Raw genomic sequence first — 20,902 nt, 5'->3', positions numbered from 1 at the left:
CCTCCTGGATGAAATGAGAATAATAAAGAATAATAAATAATAAATAATAAATAATAATGAGAATAATAAAGTCCCGTTGTGAAACAGGACTGTGAAAGCGAAACCTAAGCAACAAAGCCATAGACTAAGTGATGTTCTTCCTCTGAATGTATCCAGAGTGCTTGGACACTTACAAGGGACTCAGTGTGAACAGGCAGACTCAGAAGCAGTGCAATAAGGTCCTGATTTTTGATTATATGTACTGCATTGAATGGGAGAAATAAAAACAAAGCAAACAGACAAACAAGCAAAAGAAATCTCCAGCAGATACCTATATGGCATTCACCACAGACCGAGTGCTGAGTGTCTCATGCATCGAACTCATGTCTTCTCACCAGCTGCCTCCACCTGTCTTACCTTTGTTTGTTTTTGTTTTTGTTTTTCGAGACAGGGTTTCTCTGTGTAGCTTTGCGCCTTTCCTGGAACTCACTTGGTAGCCCAGGCTGGCCTCGAACTCACAGAGATCCGCCTGGCTCTGCCTCCCGAGTGCTGGGATTAAAGGCGTGCGCCACCACCGCCCGGCCTCTGTCTTACCTTTGGAAAAGAGACAACTTAAACACAGAAAGTTCAAATGATTGGACCAAGGCCACTGAGCTGCTGAACTTTAGTCCCTCTGGCCCAGGAAAGAAGAAGCAGCCGTTTGTGAACAACTTTCTTTATATATAGCAGACTTAGATCCCTCTGGATTTTACAATTCAAAAATAACCCTTGGAGGAAGGAAGTCAGCTTCAGCCCTGGCCCTGCCCGTGGACGGGAAGAATTGGACCCTTCATTAAACAGGCTCTCTAATGCAGATGGATGCTTCGAATATTTGAAGTGCCTTCTCCTCCATCCCGAAATACATAATGCTCACTTTAAAGTATAAAGTGATGTCTCTGGGAGCTTGGGTGGCCCCAAGTTCTTGTTCAATTACTAAAGAGTCAACAAATACAGTAGGAGTTGGTGACAGAGGAACCAATAAATGTGAGTCACTTCCTGAATACCTACCTTCTTGACCCCAGATTTCAGGGCGAGCAAACACCCAGATGTGTGCACTGGTGTGGAGACTTGGTTGATGGAGTTTGACCTGCCCCCAGAGGGTACATCGTGTTTACACACTATAGTTAGAAGCGTGCTAATCTGGCCTTCAGCAATAAAGGGAACGGGGAACCTCAGCAGCCACACTGAGTACCCTGAGAACTGGTGTCTGGGAAAATGGACTGAGACAGTGTCTCAAAGTGAGGTTCATACATTTTCGGGGCTGGAGATGGGGCTCAGTCTGGAGAGTGCTTACCTAGGTTTCATGAAGTCCTATGTTTGACTTTTAGAACCATATAAACCAGGATGTCATAGGCATACACCCAGAACTTGGTAGGTGGAGACAGGAGAATCAGGAGTTCAAGGTCATCTTTGGCTCCATTGCAAGTGTGAGGCCAGCCTGAACTATGGGAGAGACACAGTCTGGAAATAAAAAAAAGTTCAGAGCTACACTGCGTCTCAGATGCTGTGTCTCCTGGAAGAACTGATTTTATTTTTGTTTATTTTTGTTGCCTTTCCCTTCTCTTTGTTTGGTTTGAGACAAAGTCTAACTATACAGCCCAATCAGGGCTCAATCTTATGACCCTCCTGCCTCTGCTCTCAAGTACAGGCACAGTCTACCATATCCAATTTACCCCCCTACACACACACACACACACACACACACACACACACACACACACACACACACGTTTTTTTCTCTTCAGTCCTGGAGATTGAACCCAGGACTCCCCCATGACGAGTAAGTACTCCACCACTGAGGATAACCCAGGACTCCCCCATGAGGAGTAAGTACTCCACTCCTGGAATAACTATTTTACAACAGAATCGCCCAGATCTAGTGAATCCTGAGCGAGCATGCAAAGCGCTGTGCTGAAGACAGATTCCTGGTAACACAAATAAATTGATGGAACGGCTGAGCCATCCTCAGACACAGGCTGGAATCGAAGCTCTTTTCCTTTGCTGCCTAGGCCCTCGCCACGTTTATTTCACAGCATAGTTTATGAAATCCTGTCTCATGTGGAAACATTTACTCCGTTGGGAGTAAACAGACCATTTTGGGGAAGAACATCTAGGATTTATCCTACAGGAAAGGCCACCAGAGGTCCTCAGTTTGCTCTTCATATAGGCCAATTTTGTAGGACATTTGCGGAATCTTTTCGAACGTCTGCGCATCATTATCTTCCATATCTTTGGTTTAATTTCTTATTTAGGTCTCATGTCTGATAAAGATACATGAGACCCCTGTGAAATTTAAATTGGAAAGAAAAAGAAACCAAATTGCACGGACCATGACAGTTTTAAAACCCCAGGGGCCGATTATATTTGATTAGCGCTCAAAAGTGGTTATTTGTGCTGTGCAGATTTCACGGTCTGAAGACTAGAACATCTTGCTGTGTATACAGCTTTGCCAGGCTCTGAGCCTATCTCCCAGATGGGCCAGGACTCCAGGCAAGTTCCCTCCCAAGGTGGCTCTCTCTTCACAGGCAACCCTGCCACATCCCGGTTATCAGAAACTCCCAGAGAGGAGACAGTTCTTGAGCAGTGACTAGCCCAGGGATTCTTAACTGTCTAGTTCTTGCCCTGCCCCCACCCCAGCCCCATTTAACCTTATAAACCATCCTCTCTTTAAACATTCATTAGGTTTCTTAGATAAAGTTACCTCTTCTCCAGATAGAATCCCATTTTTATGAAATTAATAGGCAATGCGCTCTTCCTCTTCGCAGATTCTGAGACATGGCAGGAATTAGTCATTTGAAGGGAAGGATATGTCAGTGCATCCTTAAAGCTTCAGGAGCCAAGAATAAGGCAGATGCTACTTTCAACGTGCACACCCATGTGGGATGGGACCCAGAACAATGGACATCCAACCATGGGTTCAATTCCCAGGGTAGCCTTTGCACCGCAGCATTAAACATCAGAGACAGGCCGGAGGATGGTCGTGCTGCCTCAGTATCCACTCTTTGTTCATCTTTATTGCGGCTGGATGCAGCTCGTGGACAAGAAGATACAGGAAGGATGTTTGAAGAGAGAGAGGGGGATCCAAAATCTTGTGATAGAGCCCAGGCTGGCTGGGAACACATGATCCTCCTGTCTAAGCCTCCTGGCTGCTGGAGTTACAGGTGTGTACCACCATGCCTGGAAACAACAATCTTAAAGTTCATACACCAACAAAATACAAAATTACTGCACATCATGAAAATTTAATTCTCTAAGGAAATAAAACTAACACATGGGTCGGGTGGTGGTGGTGGCGGCGGCGGCGGCGGCGGCGGCGGCAGCAGCGCACGCCTTTAATCCCAGCACTCGGGCGGCAGAGCCAGGCGGATCTCTGTGAGTTCGAGGCCAGCCTGGTCTACAGAGTGAGATCCAGGACAGGCACCAAAGCTACACAGAGAAACCCTGTCTGGGGGGGGGGACCCCCAAAACTAACACATGTTAAACCTCAGAATGATAAGAACCTGTTATATATGGTTGTTAAAGCAAGGGCAGAGACTGGGTGTGGAGGTGCAGGGCTTTAATGCCAGAACACACATCTCACTAAGTAAATAATAAAGGAAATAAAGGTTTAACACTGTGTTTTAATTTTTTATCTTTTTGTTGTGGTGGAGACAGGCCCAGATTGATCTCAGTTTTACTATGTGACTTATATGATGTCTGTGTGAAGGTGCATGTGGGCACTGCAATCCTGTGGGAGCTTTGTTTGAGGCAGGGTCTCATGTATGACACACTGGCCATGAACTCACTGTGTAGTCAAGTCTGGCTGTGAGCTTCCCATCCTCCTGCCTCATCTCCCAAGTGCTGGGATTAAAAGTGTGCATAGCCACACCTAGATTCTTATTCAGGACATTTTAGGTACTGTGTGGATTTTGTGTGTTTCTCTCTCATAGAGCACAGAGTTTTCTTTTTAAATTAATTAGTAATTCTCTTCCTATTTAGAATTGTGTTTATTTATTGCACGTGTATGGGGGTGGGGCTCACAAGCCATGATGTTTATGAGGTCGTGGACAGCTTTGAATTGGTTTTCTCTTCTATCGTGAGTTCCAGGGACCCAACTCATTAGTGTTGGCTGAAGAGGTCTTTACCCGCTTAGTCATCCGGCTGGCCCAGCATCATGCTTTCATGGTATGTTCATGTTATAGCATGCATCAGTGTTGCTTGAGTTTTCCTGCCTGGCCCACAGTCAAGGCAAATCTCTCTCACCTGCCAGTCCCACAGCCACTCAGACCCGACCAAGTAAACACAGAGACTTATATTGGTTTCAAACTGTATGGCCGTGGCAGGCTTCTTGCTAACTGTTCCTATAGCTTAAATTAATCCATTTCCATTAATCTATACCTTGCCACATGGCTCGTGGCTTACCAGCATCTTCACATGCTGTTCCTCATCGTGGTGGCTGGCAGTGTCTCTCTGACTCAGCCTTCCACTTCCCAGCTTTATTCTCCTCCTTGCCCCGCCTATACTTCCTGCCTAGCCAACGGCCAATCAGTATTTTATTGATTAATTAGCAACACATTTGCCATACATCCCACAGCACATCAGTACTTCATTCCTTTTATGGCCAAATAAATTAAATTTCTCCCATGGATGTGCCACACTTTGCTTATGCATTCACCAACTGATGAGTATTTAAATGTATCATTTTTTGGCTATTATGCATACTGTTATTTTGAACATTCATGAACATGTTTGGCCATGTGTTTTTTTTGTTTGACCACGTGTCTCTTTTTGTTTGTGGTGTGTACATGAGTGTTCAGCTGTGTGTGTGTGTGTGCATGTGTGTGTGTGTGTGTGTGTATGTAGGTATCATTCCTCAGGCTCTATCCACCCTTTTTTTTTTTTTTTTTTTGAACAGGGTCTTACTATGTAGGCAGGCTAGCCTCGAACTCACAGAAATCTACCTGTCTCTGCACCCTGAGTGCTCGGATTAAAGACATGTGCACCAAGCACAACCTTTAAAAAAAAAAACAAGTTTCTCTCATTCACCTGGAACTTGCCAAGTAGGTTAGGCTGCCCAGGAGCCTCTGGGATCCGCCCGTCTGCCTCCCGAGTGATGGGGTTATGTACTACCATGCCCAGCGTTTTTTGCATGCGTGCTAGGGATCAAACTCAGGTCCTTGTGTTTGCAAGACAAACTCTTTACCAACTGAGCCATCCGTCCAACCTCTCAAGGTTGTAATTCCCTTCAAAACGCAGTAGTGGAAGTTACAGGTCCTATAGCAATGATCTGTTCACTTTTTAGGATCTATCAAACTGTGTCCCACAGTGGTTATACATTTTACACTCCTATTCATCCACAAGTCCCAAGTGCTCCACTGCCCCACTCACACTGTTCAGTTGATGGCCATCCTGGTGGGTGGGAAACACCAGCTTAATCCGAAATCAGGAAGGTTTCCATCTATTCTACTTTGAAGTTTTAAGCTTTCAATTCCTCCATGGAAGTATTTGATTGATAGTGAACACATCTCTGTGTATGATGTATGGAAGAGCCCCAAATCTATTCTTTTATTTGTTTTGTTTTATTTGAGACAGAGTCTTTCTTATGCCCAAATTGGCCTCAAACTGATCTTCCTGACTCCACCTCCCAAGTAGAGTACAGGCAGGTGTCACTATGTCAAATGCATTCTTTAGACCTGACAGCAAGCTGTTCCAGGACTAAACACCTTGCACCTTTGTCAAAACTCAGTTGGTCATAGATATAATAGATATATGGGTTAATAATTTCAGGACTCTCAATTAAATTCTACACCACCATGCTATATTTACTTTTTTATTTTTCTTTTTTAAAAAACTCTTTTCTTCTTCCTTCTTCTTCTTCTTCTTCTTCTTCTTCTTCTTCTTCTTCTTCTTCTTCTTCTTCTTCTTCTTCCTCTTCTTCAGATTTATTTATTTATTATGTATACAGCATGTATGACTGCAGGCCAGAAGAGCGCACCAGATCTCACAGATGATTGTGAGCCACCATGTGGTTGCTGGGAACTGAACTCAGGACCTCTGGAAGAGCAGTCAGTGCTCTTAACCTCTGAGCCATCTCTCCAGCCCTATATTTACTTATTTATTTTTCTAAGACAAGGTCTCCCTATGTAGTCTTGGCTGTCCTAGAGCTCTCTATATACGTCAGGCTGGCCTTGAACTCACAGAGATTCTCCTGCCTCTATCTCTCAAGTGCTGGGGTTAAAGGTGTGCACCATCACCGCCCTGTGATCTGCATGACTTTAATTTTATAAATCATTTTTGGCATTATTTTATTCAGTAGTTCATCTTCAAAACTTCCAAATTTTATTCATTTATTCAGTTCATTTAAAATGAGCCAGAATAAATTTGCTGTGGGAAAAAAAAAGTTTCTAAAATCCAAAAGAAAAGCTGCTGAGCAATATTGTTACAGTTTTAGATGGTCACAAGTTTTTGCACTGTTACAGTAATTTCTAAAGTTTCAAATTTATGAGACTTCAGGAACCCATTTCAGAAGAGGAAATGATGGCAGGAATATCACCGGATGCTATGCAGCATAATATGAAACAGGAATATGCTGTGGGATGTTCTGTATGGCAAATGTGTTGCTCTGATTGGTTAGTAAATAAAACACTGATTGGCCAGTAGTCAGGCAGGAGGAAGTATAGGCGGGACAAGGAGGAGAAGAATTCTGGGAAGTGGAAGGCTGAGTCAGAGAGACACTGCCAGCCGCCGCCATGACAAACAGCATGTCAAGATGCTTGTAAGCCACGAGCCACGTGGCAAGGTATAGATTTATAGAAATGGATTAATTTAAGCTATAAGAACAGTTAGCAAGAAGCCTGCTACAGCCATACAGTTTGTAATCAATACAAGTCTCTGTGTTTACTTGTTTGGGTCTAAGCGGCTGTGGGACTGGCAGGTGAGAGAGATTTGTCCTGACTGTGGGCCAGGCAGAAAAACTCTAGCTACAGGAATAGATACAGGAAGTAATGTTTATTTTTCACTTCTTCCATAGCAACTTACACGCAATAAATACAATTGTGTTCACAGGATTTCCTGTGGGTCTCTTAATTGCATTATAAGGGTAACTAGGTAATAACTGCACAGGGATGTTTATTCTGAATTTTTTTCTAGCCATCAAAGATAGTTGTTAGGGGAGACTAGGCATAAATAAGGACAAAGAGGGAATCTATGTTGATTCCCTATATTTTGCTGGTAAAGCATAATTTCCTTGCCACAATCTTGCATTTTTCCTTGTTAATTGTTATCCCCCCTATTATTTTAAATAGGGTCTCACTGTGCAGCCCAGGTTGCCCTCAAACTTACAATCCTCCTGCCTCAGCCTCCTGAATACTGAGATTGCAGATGATTGTCACTTTGCCTGGCATCAGATACGAGTCTATTTTTGTCACCTTCTTTCACAATTTTGGGGAGCAGCATCACACACATACAAAAACTAGAAAACCCTAACTTTGTTGGCATCCATCATCGAGAATGGACTACCTCTCAATACTCAAGCAGTTCCCAGGTGTCAATTGCTAGAAGTCTGTACAGTTTTAGAGTCTATGTTCCCAAGGTCATGAGGAAAGGAGACTAGGGTGGCGCAGCCATTCCTGCCACCTTCCCTCGCAGAGCTTCCCACGTTGGGCCCGAGTATCCGGAGGTTCACCACCTCTGTGGTCTGTCGCAGCCACTATGAGGAGGGCCCGGGGAAGAATTTGCCATTTTCAATGGGAAACACATGGCTTTGATGACTGTTGGATCTGGATTTGCGGCCCCTTTCTTTAGTGTAAGGCACCAGCTACTTAAAAAATAAGGATGTTTAATTCACCCCTTTAACAGAGAAAGATTGTTTAAGAGATGTGATCTGAAAACTGTATTAAACTCTTGAACTCTTATACAGATAAGATTGTAAATAAACTGATGACATTAAAAAAAAAAAAGAGAGAGAGAGAGGGAGAGTGTGTTCCCGGAGCATTTGATCCTTGAGGTGTCAATTTATTTTCAGAGTGACTTCTTCATAGTCCTAATCTGCATTTTAAGATCCTTTATGAAAATCACTCAGAGGAGATGACGCATAGTCCAAATCCCACCCAAGCCCTCTCACACACAAATATATATATATACATAAAAACACGACAGTGAAAACGTACAGCACACGCCTGCATGTTAATGCTTTTGAGAGAGAGGCTTGCGGTCGCTCAGACTCCCTCACCAGGACAGCCTACCATCAATCCATGACCTCAGGGGAAAGTCAGCCTCAAAGGAAGAGAGCAGAAAACTCCATCACTGATACCCCTGACAATTCAAATGCATAAAAACACAGAGGGTGGGTGTAACAAACCGTGTGATAGTCTCCATATGCTTTTCTAAGCATATATATACCTTCTGTTTCCATCCTGCTTAAAACTTGCTTCAACTGTGGTCTGAAGTCCTGAAGTTCTGCTGTTCCCCAGTAGATGGCGATGCTGAACTCAAAGCTGCCATCAGCACTCTGAAGGGTCCACGCTATTTTGCATCGCAAGTATTTTTTTTTAAAGTCATATAATTTTCCCCTACACTCCATGAAAGTGAGTATTTAAGAAGAAAAACAGGTACTTGAAGGATTGTTTTTCTATCCACTGTCTTCAGTCGAGAAATTTCATCACATGTGACGTTCCAGGAGGTTGCTATCAAAGTCCCAAAATACGAAATGCATCTCGCAAGTCATCGACTTCATACAAGGGCTGCGGAGAAAGAGATATAAAATGAGTGAACGGCTTCGAAATTGAGCAGGGGGGAGGGAAGGCGTCTAAACCAAGCGGGTGCCTTAAGAGGAAAGTAAATTGGGACCAGGACCAGGAAAAAGAAGGGGAAATTCTGGCCTGGGAGGAACCCCGTCTGAGGGGAGGTTAACAAAAGGAAGACTTGTGAAGAAATCGGTGAAGAGAAGGCGAGAGGACGGAGTCTGAGTGGGGGCTCTGCCCTGGGGAAAGACGGAAAAGAAAACTGGATTTAGGAGCGCTCAAGTAGTCACCATATGAAAAATGGGTGATACAAAGGAATATCTAAGCGGCTCCAGTCATGGGTGGGGGGTAGAGGAGTGGGGAGCAGAGCAGAGCAGAGGAGATGCTCTTACCAAAAGGATGCGCCGGAGCTGTCTGGTTAGACGCACAGAATTTTCATGCAGTCCCTCCCAGGCTTTGAAAGTTCTTTCATGATTTTCTACAAATGTATTCCAGCAGTAAAAATAGTCTTAGAAGAAAAAAATAATAAATAGGTAAGAAGGAGGTGTGTGTGCGCGCGCACGCGTGCACATAACCACAGTGCGTGGCTGAAGGTCAGAAGTCAGAAGGTCAGAGGACAGTTCTTGAGACTTGCTTCTCTTCCACCATGTGGGGTTCCAGGGATCGAACTTGTCATCAAGGCAAGTACCCCTCTGAGCCATCTATCTGGCCCTCTTTATTATTGCTGTTACTATTATTATCATTAATTTCGGGCTGGAGGGATAGCTCAGCCGTTAAAGGCTAGGCTCGCAATCATTAATTTCATTATTATTTGTCTGATAAGGGCGGGACGCAGGGATCTGTACATGCTGGACCAGAGTTCTGTCACTGAGCGCACCCGCAGCCCTCCCAGCTTCTGTTCCTCAAATTCTGGTCATTCTGAGACTGGTGCATACTCGTAATTCTAGCTCTCAGAAGGCAGAGGCCAGAGAGTCGCAAGCTGAAGGCCAACCTGGGATAGTGAGACCCTGTCTCAAAAAACAAAGTAGTGCTTTTGACATCGAAGAGGAATTGAGAGCCCTTACGGAGCCCTCTGCTCCCCCCAACCCCAACCCCACCCCGCTGACAATCCTCACCCTGAGCTTCAATTCAGACCGCCTTCTCCGGTGCACAACGCTCACCTTTGAAGGTCATGATCCCGATCTGGACCCCGGCGCGGTGCAGTCTCCGCAGCCCCTCAGGCTCAGCCTTGCGGTCTTCGCAGAAGTAGAGGCGCGCGGTGAAAATCCTCAGGCTGAGGTTGGGGTTCCATCTCAGAAACTCAGCCACGTGCCGGGCGCAGTCGTAGCAGGGGCTCCAGGAGGTGAACCAGGTGACGCGGTAACACCGGCCGGGGTCCAGGTCCCAGTCCGAGATGTAGCGTAGGAACAACAATTCCACGTGGCAGCCCAACTGGAGAGAGACAGAGAGCGCCGGTGACGTGACAGGCATGCCCTCCCACCCAGGGCCATTGGGGATGCTTGCGGGGGGAATGTTGCAACTGGCTGGCCTGGAACTCAGAGATCCTCCTGCCTCTGCCTCCAGAGTGTTGTGTTGGGGTCAAAGGCGTGCAGCAAACTGTTAAGAGAGCTCTCGCTGGAGCCAAGTCTGTTTATTACACTGGCCCTGCTGGGTAAAGGAAGGCTGAGGATGTATGGGACCAAGGACCATGAAATCAGTTGCAACTGGGAGAAGAATCCTCATACACCTTGCAGGGATTGCCTTTGTGTGTAAAACTGCACCTTGACCACTAGGTGGCGCCAGGACAATTTGTAAGGAGGGTTAGGACAGTGCCCTGGAGGTGAAGCTTATTTTGAGAGGTTAGAGTCTTATCTTGGCGTACAAGTTGGGAGCAATTACATAATGTGTGCGTGTTATGTGGTCACCGTGACTGTGATAATTACAACCGTAGTAGGTCCACTTCCTATTGCTGAAAATCGTTAAGACTATGAAGAAAGCTTTTTATTTTACTCAACTCTGTTCTATTTCCTTAGCAGTAAATCGAGCTGGTGTCGTAAGCACTGTATGCGAAATAAGAGAAAGGGCCCCTTGATAAAGCCGTCTATAAATAAGGTGGGCGTGGCTCCAAGTAGGGGAGAGATTGTGTGTAAAATGGTGGTGTTGAGGTAAGCTACCCCATGAAAAGGTAGGCGGAAGAACTGCATAATAAATCGCCAACCTCACGGCTCTTGCCTGGGAGTCCTGGAGATGCCCACAGGCATGTGGAAGCCAATCTGCAATTCAGTGAACTCTCGAGGAAACCCAGTTCTCTCAGGCAGGTGAAGGATTGACCCAATTACCCAGCAGGCCGTGGCTTCTCTATGACTCATGAGTGAAGCTCACCAGGATAGATGTGTTCCTTGTCCTCTCGTCTTGTGATTAGAAGGAAACGAGATTATTTGGAAAAACCAGAGTTGAGTTGATGTCATTTCTCCTAATTTTTTCCTCCTTGATTTTCAAAATAATTCTAAAGACACGGTGTATTTTTCTCACTCAAGAAAGTACTTGAGAAAGAACCCAGCACTGAGGAATTGAAGTGCTGAGGGGCTGGAGGTTGTTAGGGGTGGAGCTCAGGGGTGCGGCGCTTGTTTGGCAAGGGCAGGTCCTTCATTTCATCCCTAGCACTGTGAAAATTAAAATTTTGTTTGTTTATTTTTTTCCAAGACAGGGTTTCTTTGTGTAGCCCTGGCTGCCCTGGAACTCACTCTGTAGACCAGACTGGCCTTGAACTCAGAGATCTGCCTGCCTCTGCCTCCCAAGTGCTGGTATTAAAGGCATGTGCCACCACCACTGGGCTGAAAAATAAAATAAAATAAAGTACAAAATTTCCTAGCTCAAAATGCTCTTACTGGGCTGGAGAGATGGCTCAGAGGTTAAGAGCACTGCTTGTTCTTCCAAAGGTCCTGAGTTCAATTCCCAGCAACCACATGGTGGCTCACAACCATCTGTAATGAGATCTGGTGCCCTCTTCTGGTCTGCAGGGATATGTGCAGACAGAACACTGTATACATAATAAATAAATAAATTTAAAAAAATGCTCTTACTTTTTGTTTTTATTTATTTACTTTGGATTTTGCTATTTTTCGACACAGGGTCTCACTATGTAGCCCAGGCTGGCTTGAATTTATGGTAGTTCTCCTGCCTCAGCCTCCCAAGGCTGGAACTACAGGCATGAGCCACCATGTCTGTCTTTTTAACCTTAATGTTTTTTAAAGGTTATTTTTATTTAACGTGTATGGGTATTTTACCTTCACGTGCCTGGCTCTCTCAGAGGCTAGGGGAGACCACTGGGTCCCCTGGAACAGGAGTTATGGTTGGTTGTGAGATGCCATGTAGGTACTGGGCATCAGGTCCCGGCCCTCCAGAAGAGCAGCAAGTGCTCTTAACCACCAAGCAGCCTCTCCAGCCCTCCTTCCTTCCTTTAGTCTTAAAGTAATTCTGAGGCTGGGGAGAGACAGGAGAGCGTGGGGACAATTCTTGTCATTGAAGGAAGGCATGGCATTAGGGTGCCCCGCATGACTGGGGAGGGGACTAACACCCTTCAGACCATGTCTAATCTGGGTGAATAGAATGTGAAAAGGACCTGAGGAAGCAGCTGGAGATGTTAACCAAATAACCTGAAGTAAGTTTCAGTGTGGTGGCATACGCCTGTAATTACGGCTTGCAGAGGCAGGAGGATTGCCTGAGTTGGTCAGCTTGGGAGGATAGGTGTATAGGTGCTTGCTTTCTCCCCCTCTCTCTTTCTCTCCCCTCCCCACAAATGTTGATAGGAGAGTTGTCCCCTCAGCACTTGGCACCAGGGGCATCCACAGCTTGGTGTCGGCGCCACACTTAGCCACCAACACCGCTGGTACCTTGTTGCGAAGGTAGCCAAAATCCAGCGAGAAGGAAGTGGCGCTGTCCCTCCGCTTCACCACGTAGCACAGGTAGGTCTCGTGCCGACCCTTAGCCCAGCGGACATTTTTGAAGTGGTAAAGAAACTTCTTCCGCTTCATCAGAACGCTGTGTGAACGAGAGAAGAAATTCAGGGCCCAGCTTCTCTGTCACCATGTTCTTCCTTCAGCTTTATTATTATTGTTACTATTATTATTATTATTATTATTATTATTATTATTGCTGAAGATTGAACCTAGAGCTGTGTGCATGCTAGCTAGGTAGTTCACCACTGAGCTGCACCCCATACATACTACTGTCATTTTTTTTTAAAATTATGATTATTTGAGTTAAACCAGAAAAGATAGTCTTGCTTCCTTTCCAGATACCTGAGACATGCTCAGCTTAAAAGTCATCCGTCTTCCCAGCTTCAAACTGAGACCTATTGGGAGAGCCCTCACCCTATTTGGGTCCCCACAATAGCTGCCTTCTGTAACTGTCTTTAGCTGAGGATGACATAAAATGATCTGGTCTTCGGTCTTATCATTGTATTTTCAGCTTTTCCTCCTGTCTCCACCTCCGTATTCCACATGGATCTCAAACTCCACATGGTCAAGAAGCGGTCCTCACACACCCACGGCCTGCCCCCTCCCCTCCCCACAGTAGTCAAACTAGATAGTCTGTTGCCCATGATTAGTCCTTCCTCCGCTTCCATATTTAATTAATCGTGTAAATTTGTAATTTCTGCTGTGTGTGTGTGGGGGTAGTGGTGCATGCACTGGGAAGGCAGAGGCAGGTGGATCTCTCAGTTCCAGGCCAGGCTGGACTACACAGGGAGTTCCAGGACAGCCAGGGTTACACAGAGAAGCGTTGTCTCAAAAACTAACAAAATAAAAATGCACGTTCTATTGTGTCTCAGAAAAAGTATGGGGTTTTGACATTCTGAAAACTTCTACCCTCCTGTCTCCCGGCTATCCCAAGAGCATCACAGAGCCAGAACTCTTGTCTCCTGGCTACCCCAAGAGCATCATAGAACTAGAACCTTCCCAAAGCAAGTTATGAAGCCTGGCGAGGGCAGGTAAGGTCGCTCCTGCCTGTAACCTCAGCACACGGGAGGATTGCTCTAGGTGTGAGCCCAGCCTGGGCTCTACAGCAAGAATACAGCACAGTAGTACAGCAGTTGTCTACCGTGTATGAGTCCCTGGATCCAATCCCCAGCACCACAAAACAAAAGGAAACCTAGAGAGGTCACTCTCAGCCAGGCATACTGGCAGACAAGTCCAATTCCAGAATTTGAGCGGAGAGGAAGGAAGAGCAGTTCAAAGCCAGCCTGAGGAAAGAAGTCATTCTCTTCCTTGAAGACCCTCATTCTATGGCAGCCCTGTCCTCCATCCAGGAAAGGAAATATGCTTGCAAGTCATGCCAACTTGCAAGCATATTTCTACACAGTACCCATTTTTCATTGAGCAGAAGCATAATAAAGTTCCCCTTGTGTCTTTAAAAAGTTACATCTAGGGACTGGAGAGATGGCTCAGCGGTTAAGAGCACTGGCTGTTCTTCTAGAGGTCCTGAGTTCAATTCCCAGCAACCACATGGTGGCTCACAACCATCTATAATAAGATCTGGTGCCCTCCTCTGGCCTGCAAGCATGCATGTAGGCAGAATACTGTATACATAATAAATAAATCTTAAAAAAAAAGATAAAAAAGTTACATCTAGTTATTATTGTTACGTGCATCTTGAGTGCGTATGGACACATGCATGCATGTGGAGGTCAGAGGGCAACTTGGAGAGGTTGGCTCTCTGCTTCCATCTTATGAGGTCCAGGGATCATACTGAAGTTGCCGGGCTTGGCAGCAAGCACCTTCGCCGGAAGCTGTCTCGGCCTCCCTTGGTCTTGGGTCTTCATTCCTGGATTTCCTTTGGTCCGCTTTGCTGGTTTTACTTTATTGATTTATTTTTGTTGTTTGTTTTGAGACAAGGTCTCACACAGCTTCGGCTGGTAGGGAGGTTGACGGGATGACTCTCCTGCCTCCACTCCCTGGTGCGGTGCGGGGATGGCAGGTGTGCTCCACCCACTTGTGTTGGTGCAGTGCTGGGGACTTAACTCAGAGCTCTGTGCATGCCAGCAAGTTCTCTACTAACCGAGCTACGTCTCCAGCCCCTGAGGTTCTCTCTTTCTTTAAAAATAAAATCTTTGAGCATGTACTGCTTTTCTAGAAGACCTGAGTTCTAGACCCAGCACCCACATCAGGTGGCTCACAAACACCTGTCACTCCAGTTCCAAGGGATCCAACACCTCTGGCTTCTGAGGGCACCTTCACTAACACACACACACACACACACACACACACACACACAGGAGAGAGACAAAAATAATTTTAAAAAATCTCTCTCTCTCTCTCTCTCTCTCTCTCTCTATATATATATATATATATACATATATACATATACATATATACACATACACACACACACACACACACACACACACACACACACACATATATATGCCATAGCACGTGTGTGGAGATCCTTGACTTCCATCTTATCTGAGGCAGGATCGCTTGTTCACTGCTGTGCGCCCCAGGCTAACTGGCTCACAAGCTTCTCCTCTCTCTACCTCCCATCTTGTCTTAGAAGCACTGGGATTACAGTCCTCTGCTTTGGGAGAGCTAAACCCCGCGTCATGCTTTCATGGCGAGCGCTGCTCCCACAGAGCCGTCCTCCCAGCCCACAAGTTTCTTTAAAGAATTTAAAGTCCCTGTTAACGCTGTGGACATAGTAACGAGAGCCAGGAGTTAAAACTGAATGGTAAAAACCAGTGTCCCTCGCTTGTAGGGACAGCACTGCCACACAGTGGTGCCGGGTGGAAGTGCAGAGAATTTGTTTTTATAAAAAAAAAAAAAAAAAAAAAAAAAAGAGCTCGTTAGGAATTTGAATACGGTTTTGATGCCAGAGAATTGAAACCTTTTTTCACTTTTTTTGGTTGTTGTTGAGATGTAATTTACATACTAGACTCCTCTCACTTAAAATCTACAGCTCAATGAATGCTGACACTTCCGCACCCCAGACTGCCAGCGTGATGAGCGTGGATGGCATTTCTAGGCTTCTTTTTCCATTTCTATTTGCTGGTATTTCTCCTCCTACCCAGGCAACCACTGACCCGCTTTCTGTAAATGTAAATTATTCCAATTTTCTGTAATTTCGTATAAATCCCATTCCCTCCTTCCTGTGTGACTTCGCTCACTGAACATAATGAATTTGATATCCATCCAAGTATTAGTAGTTGCTTCCTTTTTCCTGTTGAGTAATATTCTATTGTGTGGGTATAGCATGTTTTCTTCATTCATGTGCTGATTGACATTGGGTATGGACCGCTTTGGTGCTGTGGTGGAAAGAACTGCTATGAATATTCATGTACCATCATTGATTGCACGTAGTTGACAGCTCACATTTCAATAATGCAGTACGAGTCCCTGACTTTTGGGGAAAAAATTCTTTTGAGATATGGTCTTGCTGTGTAACCCATGCTGACCAGGAAATCTCTATGTAGCTGCAGCTGGCCTCCAACTCCAGATCCTCCTGTCTTAGCCTCTAACAATAGTAGCTTTATTCTGAAATAATAATCTACTATGATTATTATATCACCATATAGCTCCATGTCTACTGTTTATCATCAGCTATAAAAACCTCAGCAGCTAGACATGGTGGTCCCACACCTTTAATCCCAGAATTTGGGGAAGCTGAGGCAGGTGGATCTTTGTGTATTGGAGGCTAGCCTGGTTTACATGGAGAATTCTAAGCCAGCCAGGCTTTGTAGTGAGACCCTGTCTCACAACAATAACAACAATAAACCCAAGTGAGGCTAAGCTCAGCATATAACAAGAAGCATATAACAGGGAAAAATGACCCTATCTCTCGTGTCCAGTCAGTTTTCAACATTGTGAGCATCAACTCTTAGCAATCAATCCCCTTTATATTTCACTGAACTTTCTGTGCTATCTAGATGGGAAAACCTTTTCAGTGGATTGAACCTGGAACCTTGTACATGTTAGCGAGTGCCGTACTACGGAGCCATACTCACAGTCCTGAATTTTTTCCACATACTGTGGGTAGCCTGTGTATATACATGTGTCTGTGTATATTTATGTGTGTGTGTGTGTGTGTGTGTGTGTGTGTGTGTGTGTGTGTTGGGGGGCTGCTATTATGAAAAAGGAGAGGTATCCTGGGAGTTTAGAAAAGAAGGGTGTCACCCAAGTGAAAAAATTATGTCCGAACCACAGAAAGATATACTAGGCCATTTCTGTTTTCGGATTCCTGCCACGGTGAGTGGAACTGCACAGTCCTGACCTGCTGATGGCGAGCGTTGGTCCACCACTCCCCTCAACTCCAGCTACAGCCTGTTTCCAGCTCCCTCTTCTCAGGGTGTCCCTGCCAGGTAGGGGGGACTTTGCCTGTAGATTGACAGCTGCTGAGACAGCTGTGCTCCTTGAGGCGGAACGCTAGCGGCTTCCCCAGCAAAGCAAACCAAAGGCAAGGGTTAAAAATAATCCCAGCAGCGTCCCGGGCTGCCATCGTTGATGGCTCTGTAGACACGCTCAATGGAAGAGACGAGCACTGCCCTGGGCGCCGCACACTCCCCTGGGCGCCGTTCCGTGCCGTCTTTCCATTTTCTCATTTGTTTCCCCTGACTTTCGGTCTTGCCTTGTCTTTGCATTTTGCTGTGCATGTACATTTATTTCTGTCAGACCCTTCCCCACCAGGGCCTAGACTTCAGATTTGTTTTCAAAACCTTACTAAAAACTCATGAAGTAGTACTGTCTGACCCTGGAAACGTTTCTTTGAGGGCTAGGGATGCAGTCCAGTGACAGAGCATGTGCAAGCAAGGTCCTCAATGTGGTCCTAACAAGGACAAGGCGGGTAGGAAGAGGAGGAGGAGGGAGGGGAGAACAGAAATAAAAAAATAAGACAAGAAAAGAAAGGGGAAGAAACTGGAATCTGAAGAGCATCCACACTATCACTAAATATGTTAATTAGCTCTCTATTCTGAACATTATAATCAAAGTGGAATTGAGCTCAAGTGTATGGGTTGGGCATGGGTCTCTGACCCTGGCAGTAAATGTAGGAAAACAAGAGAGAAACTATTGATAACAGCTCCTCAGGAACTGCATGTAAGAGCTCCGAAAAGCTTCCAAGAAGTTAAGACATCTCTGCACAGGTTAATTAAGCAGTAAAAATGCCACTAAGTGCCTAACAGTTGAGCCTATAACACTAAATCGCCTGTTTTAATGAAATTCTTTCCTTACAATAGACACCACCGTAATGAGTGGCAAGCAATCATCTCAAATGTTTGGTATTTTTAAGAGGCACAAATTTCCTTACTATAGCTAAATAATTCCAGTAAAGACTCCCCGTGTGAGTCTTAAAATGTTGACTATTCACCAAATAATTATGAAAATAACCATTCCTGTTTTTAGTAAGGCATTGCTACGACCTCTTCATTCTGAGTCCCTAAGGGTTCGCTGTTATTGCTGTGGGGTCCACAGCTCCAGCGCTGTCCAAATCTCAGGGTGAGCCACGACTTCCTGTCTCCTTTGCAACATGGAGAAGAGAGAATTGGAGAGAAGTGTGGAGAGTTAGGTCCAGAATGCAAAAGACCTGAGCAGAGTTTGATAAGATAGATCCAGGATAGAAAAAGCTCACACTGACAGGCAAAGCCTGCCAGACAGACAGACAGCAGAACAGGAGCCCCCCCCCCCCACACACACACACGAGACTGCCTTGTTACCTGTCCATATCGGTCTCCAGCGTGACTTTCTTGACTCCCTCAAAGTCTTCGGCCAAAGGAAGCTTGCTTCAGGCAAGGCTGCTTCAATGCCGTTGTGTGACAGAGCACTGGCCCCTGGCATTCAAATCTGAGCTCACCCCTGTGGGCTCCTCCCCCAACAGCATCACTACCACCAGGTATCCAACATCTGCCCCTTGGGTTGGGTCCAGAAAAGATGGGCGGGGCTGTGGTAGGCGGAGCCACATGGAGAATGATTCAGGGCCGTTCTGCTTACTCCTCCTTTGAGGCTGTTCCTCCAAAAAGCCAGCCCAGGCACCACAGGTCACAAAGATCAAGAGACAACAGCAGTGGGCACTTCTCAAAATGTCATCATGTTAATAAGAAGTATCTGTGTGTGTGTGTGTGTGTGTGTGTGTGTGTGTGTGTGTGTGTGCGTGCATGTGTGATCCTGAGTATTAAACCTAAGGCCTTGTGCATGCTTCCCAGTTTTAAAACTATGATAACAATAGTAATGACAATCGTCATATTTACTTAAAGTGGCGTTCAATGGCATTTCGGTAGCATCTTGTGCTCCATAAACAGCTAGTTCCACGCAGTTTTGGGCCTCAGTAGAGATGGGTGCTGACAGCGCCCCCTCCTGGCTGAGCAAGTAAACTCAGTCACACAGCATCCAAAGAGTGAGCTTTGGCTTCCCTTTTTTAAAATCACATTACAAGAAAGACAGAAAGAACAGTTGTTTGCACCAAAGAGTGATTTTTCCCCCCCAGAGATCTGCCTGCCTCTGCCTTCCCAGTGTTGAGATTAAAGGCATATGCCACCACCACCTGGTCAAAGAGTGATTTTGAAATGAACCATTTTTTTTCTCATTAAAAATATATTGCTGCCGGGCGGTGGTGGCGCACGCCTTTAATCCCAGCACTCGGGAGGCAGAGCCAGGCGGATCTCTGTGAGTTTGAGGCCAGCCTGGGCTACCAAGTGAGTCCCAGGAAAGGCGCAAAGCTACACAGAGAAACCCTGTCTCGAAAAACAAAAACAAACAAAAAAAATGTAAAAAATATATTGCTGGGGGTCACCATTAAGAGCACTTGCTTCTATTTCAGAGGACCCAGGTTCAGTTCCCAACAGGTGGTTGTGAGCCACCATGTGGGTGCTAGGAAGTGAACCCCGTCATCTGGAAGAGCAGCAAATGTTGTCTCCCTTCTCTTCTCTTCTCCTCTCTTCTCTTCTCTCCTCTCTTCTCTTCTCTCCTCTCCTCTCCTCTCCTCTCCTCTCCTCTCCTCTCCTCTCCTCTCCTCTCCTCTCCTTTCCCCTCCCCTTCCCTCCCCTTCCTCTCCCCTCCTTCCCTCCCTCACTCTCTCCTTCCCCCTCTTCCTTCCTTCCTTCCTTCCTTCCTTCCTTCCTTCCTTCCTTCCTTTCTTTCTTTAGACAAGTTCTCACCATGTAGCTCTGACTGGTCTGGAACTTTCTATCAGACCAGGCCAGCCTTGATCTCACAGAAACTGGATCCCATCAAGCGCGCACAGCACACACCCCTGCCCCTACACCTCTGCTGTTGCCTATGAAACCTCTCCCTGCATAATCTCACAGTACAGTCCCTCCTGTGTTCCATGTCTTTATTCAGACCCTCCCCAGCAGCTGAGACTCTCCTGAATATCATGTTTGAGATGTTAACGAGCCCCATCCTGCTTCTTCCTCCCGCTCTAGTTCAGTTATTCTCCTCATCATTTATCACTTTAAGAGACAGTCTTCCACGCACTGACGAGTTAATGAATTCCTGAGCAGCACATTCCGGGCACCAGCAGCAGACAGTGTCACTGTGACATTACATTGAGGGGACCCTGGTGACAGGTGGGCATTTGAGATCCAGTTTCCTAACTTGTCTCCTCAGATGAGGCGTGCCTGGGCCTTTGGCCTGCTTTCAGTCAACCGTCCAGGGAACGACATCCCGAGAAAACACGATGCACACCCTCCCAGAGGCCACCTTAACTGTCCTTTATGGTGTCATTTCTTTACATTAAAAAAATTAATTTGTGTGTTTTTGTCGAGTTTGGTGGTGGAGGGGTGTGTGGGGCACAAGTGTCAGAGCATGTGTGGAGAAGTCAGAGGCCATTTACAAGAGTTCATCCTCCCCTTCCACCATGTGGGTCCTGGGGGTCCAACTCAAGCAGTCAGGCTTGGCAGCAAGCCCCTTCATCCACTGAGCCAGCATGTCTGTCCAGATGACATAATTTCTTAAAAAGAAAAAAAGAAAAAAAAAAAAAAAACCGATATTCCAGGCCAGCCAAGGGCTACATGGTGAAACCCTGTCTCAAAACAGCAAATGAACAAGCGACCCCGCCCCCATGACAACATCAGACGGTCTGGTGGTTCAAGCTCAGGACCCCAGCACTCTGAAGGTTAAAACAGGGGGATTCCTGAAAGTTTGAGACCAGCCTGGGCTACATGGCTAGCTCTAGGCCAACCTTGGAACCCTGCTAAAAAT

At 45.8% G+C, this 20,902-nt stretch overlaps 1 protein-coding gene, 1 long non-coding RNA gene and 1 pseudogene across 2 annotated transcripts; 2 read left to right on the top strand and 1 right to left on the bottom strand.

Moving 5' to 3' along the window:
- The first annotated feature begins 1,791 nt into the window (after positions 1-1,791).
- LOC131906491 (cytochrome c oxidase subunit 7C, mitochondrial-like) lies at positions 1,792-7,828 on the top strand (annotated as a pseudogene).
- Positions 7,829-7,989: 161 nt separating this feature from the next.
- On the bottom strand, positions 7,990-13,050 carry Aicda (activation induced cytidine deaminase). Its single transcript, XM_059256881.1, has 5 exons — positions 13,019-13,050; positions 12,611-12,758; positions 9,899-10,169; positions 9,131-9,246; positions 7,990-8,738 (listed from the first exon to the last, which is right to left on the bottom strand). The coding sequence occupies exons 2-5, from the start codon at positions 12,749-12,751 to the stop codon at positions 8,685-8,687; spliced, it is 582 nt and encodes a 193-aa protein (XP_059112864.1). The 5' UTR covers positions 12,752-12,758; positions 13,019-13,050; the 3' UTR covers positions 7,990-8,684.
- Positions 13,051-13,660: 610 nt separating this feature from the next.
- Positions 13,661-15,908, top strand: LOC131906088 (uncharacterized). The gene is made up of 2 exons (XR_009378119.1): positions 13,661-13,707; positions 15,672-15,908. It is a non-coding gene; the product is annotated as an uncharacterized LOC131906088 (long non-coding RNA).
- The last annotated feature ends 4,994 nt before the right edge of the window (positions 15,909-20,902 follow it).

This window comes from Peromyscus eremicus, chromosome 3 (assembly GCF_949786415.1).
Source record: "Peromyscus eremicus chromosome 3, PerEre_H2_v1, whole genome shotgun sequence".
NCBI classification, from domain to species: Eukaryota; Metazoa; Chordata; class Mammalia; order Rodentia; family Cricetidae; genus Peromyscus; species Peromyscus eremicus.
The sequence above is the reverse complement of the archived record's forward strand: the minus strand, read 5'-3'. Positions and strand labels throughout refer to the sequence as shown.

Excerpts from the sequence above, each read along its gene's own strand:
- Aicda (XM_059256881.1), bottom strand. The coding sequence starts at position 12,751 with ATGAAGCGGAAGAAGTTTCTTTACCACTTCAAAAATGTCCGCTGGGCT. Across the intron at positions 10,170-12,610 it reads TTGGCTACCTTCGCAACAAG|TTGGGCTGCCACGTGGAATT; the intron begins GTACCAGCGGTG and ends GTCTCTCTCCAG. Across the intron at positions 9,247-9,898 it reads CGGGATCATGACCTTCAAAG|ACTATTTTTACTGCTGGAAT; the intron begins GTGAGCGTTGTG and ends TTTTCTTCTAAG.